This window comes from Seriola lalandi, unplaced genomic scaffold (genome assembly GCF_002814215.2).
Source record: "Seriola lalandi dorsalis isolate HSWRI2012SDOR001 ecotype SW California unplaced genomic scaffold, Sedor1 jcf7180002054955, whole genome shotgun sequence".
Taxonomy (NCBI): Eukaryota; Metazoa; Chordata; class Actinopteri; order Carangiformes; family Carangidae; genus Seriola; species Seriola lalandi.
The window spans coordinates 30,918-33,172 of NW_019525506.1; the positions used below are offsets into that span (position 1 = coordinate 30,918).

The following is a 2,255-nucleotide window of genomic DNA, read 5'->3' on the forward strand; positions in this document are numbered from 1 at the left end:
TGCTGAACAAATTCATCATATAGGTAACAGTAATTTAGCTAATGCTACTGTAGCCGTCACTACTGACAAACAGAGAGGTTGTACGATCTGAATAAAGGTGAAAACATCCAAAAATACAACTTAAAAAAGAAGAAGAAAAACAGAGGCACAAAGAGAGGACGGTAAAAACTTTAAACACTTTATGCTTTGACCTGAACGCTTCATACTCTCTTCTGCCATCTCACTCTCATGCACACGTGGAGCAGACCGAGCTCCAAGGCCAAGAACAGAGAAGCTCAGATTACAACACACACAGAGGGTGTGACGTCATTCTCAGCTCAGGACGCCATTATTACAATATACCTGACTTGTTGTCACTGTTAGTGTAACAGGCCTCAGGTGTGATACCTGTAGTCTGATTATAACTTTGTTCTTTAAAGAACAGAAATAATGAGACAGGTGAAAGGTGTGCTACCTTCCCTCTCTTCTGTCACTTTATCATACACATGGATTTAAGTTTAACTGCACTTTGACTTCATTCTTTCTGCACATGTTCCTCTTCATAAACCCAGACTAGCTGGCTGCACTGAGCATAACACTTATATTTGGTGCTATATAGAAATATCAGACTCCATAACAGCAGTGATCACAACCAGAATATCCATCAGAAAACATGGAGAAAAGATCCCAAAACATTAAAGAAATAAAACAGGCTCTTCTTTTTCACATGCATGAATATTCTAATAAATAAATAATCTCATAATCAGCCATCATTTACAGTTTTTAATTAAAATAATTTGTGCCTTTTCATCTTCCATGTTAATGAATGAATAAATTTGGATATTTCTGTCCTTTACAGTGGAAGATTATGGAGTGAACCTCAAGCGCTCTATAACTGAGCCACCCGACAGTGAGTTTAACTGAACTGAGTCAGAACTTTTCTTAATGTTTAATAAGATCTGAATTTACAGTGTTTTAACTGAAGCATTTGATAGACTAATTAAAGCACCAGTTCATTTACTGAAATATGTATTGCATAATGTTTCATAAATTTACATTTCATTTCATTTAAAGATGGAAGACAGGAGGTTATTGCTCCAAGTCCAAATTAAAGAAACTGTGATTTGTTCTCTCTTAAATCTTATTTAGATAAATTCTCAAGGATTAAATGAACCCTAAATTGTATTTAAACTGTTCTAATTAAATAATTTTTTTGCATGAAATAATAAATAAAGTTAATCTGATAATGATCAGCATCATTAACAATTTTGGATTTAAATCATTTGTGCCTACTCATCTTTAGTGGTAAAGACAGAATAAATTTGTATATTTCTGTCCTTTACAGTGAAAGCTGATAAAAAACCTACAGGGCTCATCGGGCGAATCATTAGAGTCCTGCAAGCTAAAGGTGAGTTTAACTGAACTGAGTCAGAACTGTTCTGCTGTTTAATAAGATCTGAATTTACAGTGACAACACAAAAAGTTCTGAGTTAAGCTGGAGCCTTTAGCAGCTCAAAGGACGCTCCATCTCAGAAAAACCAGACCAGTGCTGACTGTTGTCCACAGTCGCACTGGGAAAGAAATTTAACCTTATACTTGTCCGCTGTGACTGCATGAATGATAGGCATACAGAGAGGGCAGAAGAGAAACTGATGGAGCAAATAAAAACTTTAAAAACTTTAAGGATGTTTTGACAGTCCCCATGTCAAGAACCTGTGATTTTCTCACTAACAAATCCAATTGAGTTCTATTCTTTAGAATGAAATCTAAACTAAATTGTGTTTATTAATTCACTGTTTGCTCTTCAGTGTCTGCACTGAAAAAGAAGACAGCCCCTGGTGAGTACCTGAGTGATTTCTTACTTACTTTTATTGGTCTGTCTGTGTTGTATTCCTGTTGACTATCAGTGTGAGAAATCAAGTGCCATGAAAGTATGTAGAAACTGTAGTGACTTTAATTAAGATCAGTTTTGTTCACTAGTGTTCATGTGATAAGCTGCTCTCATCACAGGAAGGTAACACACCTCTCAACTATCACTATTTTGGATTTGTTGTCACTGTTAGTGTAACAGGCCTCAGGTGTGATACCTGTAGTCTGATTATAACTTTGTTCTTTAAAGAACAGAGAAATAATGAGACAGGTGAAAGGTGTGCTACCTTCCCTCTCTTCTCTCACTTTATCATACACATGGATTTAAGTTTAACTGCACTTTGACTTCATTCTTTATGCACATGTTCCTCTTCATAAACCCAGACTAGCTGGCTGCACTGAGCATA

General features: G+C 36.0%; 1 protein-coding gene and 1 long non-coding RNA gene across 6 annotated transcripts in view; one reads left to right on the top strand and one right to left on the bottom strand.

Annotated features, from left to right (window-relative positions):
- The window catches only part of LOC147817456 (uncharacterized), a 32,430-nt gene that overhangs the window by 7,399 nt on the left and 22,776 nt on the right, over nt 1–2,255 (bottom strand). The window lies entirely within an intron of this gene.
- LOC111645715 (uncharacterized) overlaps nt 1–2,255 on the top strand; it is a 69,432-nt gene that overhangs the window by 6,538 nt on the left and 60,639 nt on the right. The window contains exons 8-9 of one of the 5 annotated variants that reach the window (XM_087170646.1): nt 1,325–1,387; nt 1,788–2,248. The exons of the other annotated variants lie outside the window; for them this stretch is intronic. Coding sequence (XP_087026772.1) covers nt 1,325–1,387; nt 1,788–1,879 — 155 coding nt within the window. The 3' untranslated portion in view covers nt 1,880–2,248. Of the gene's footprint in view, nt 1–1,324; nt 1,388–1,787; nt 2,249–2,255 lie in introns of those variants that run through there. 5 annotated transcript variants of the gene reach the window in all.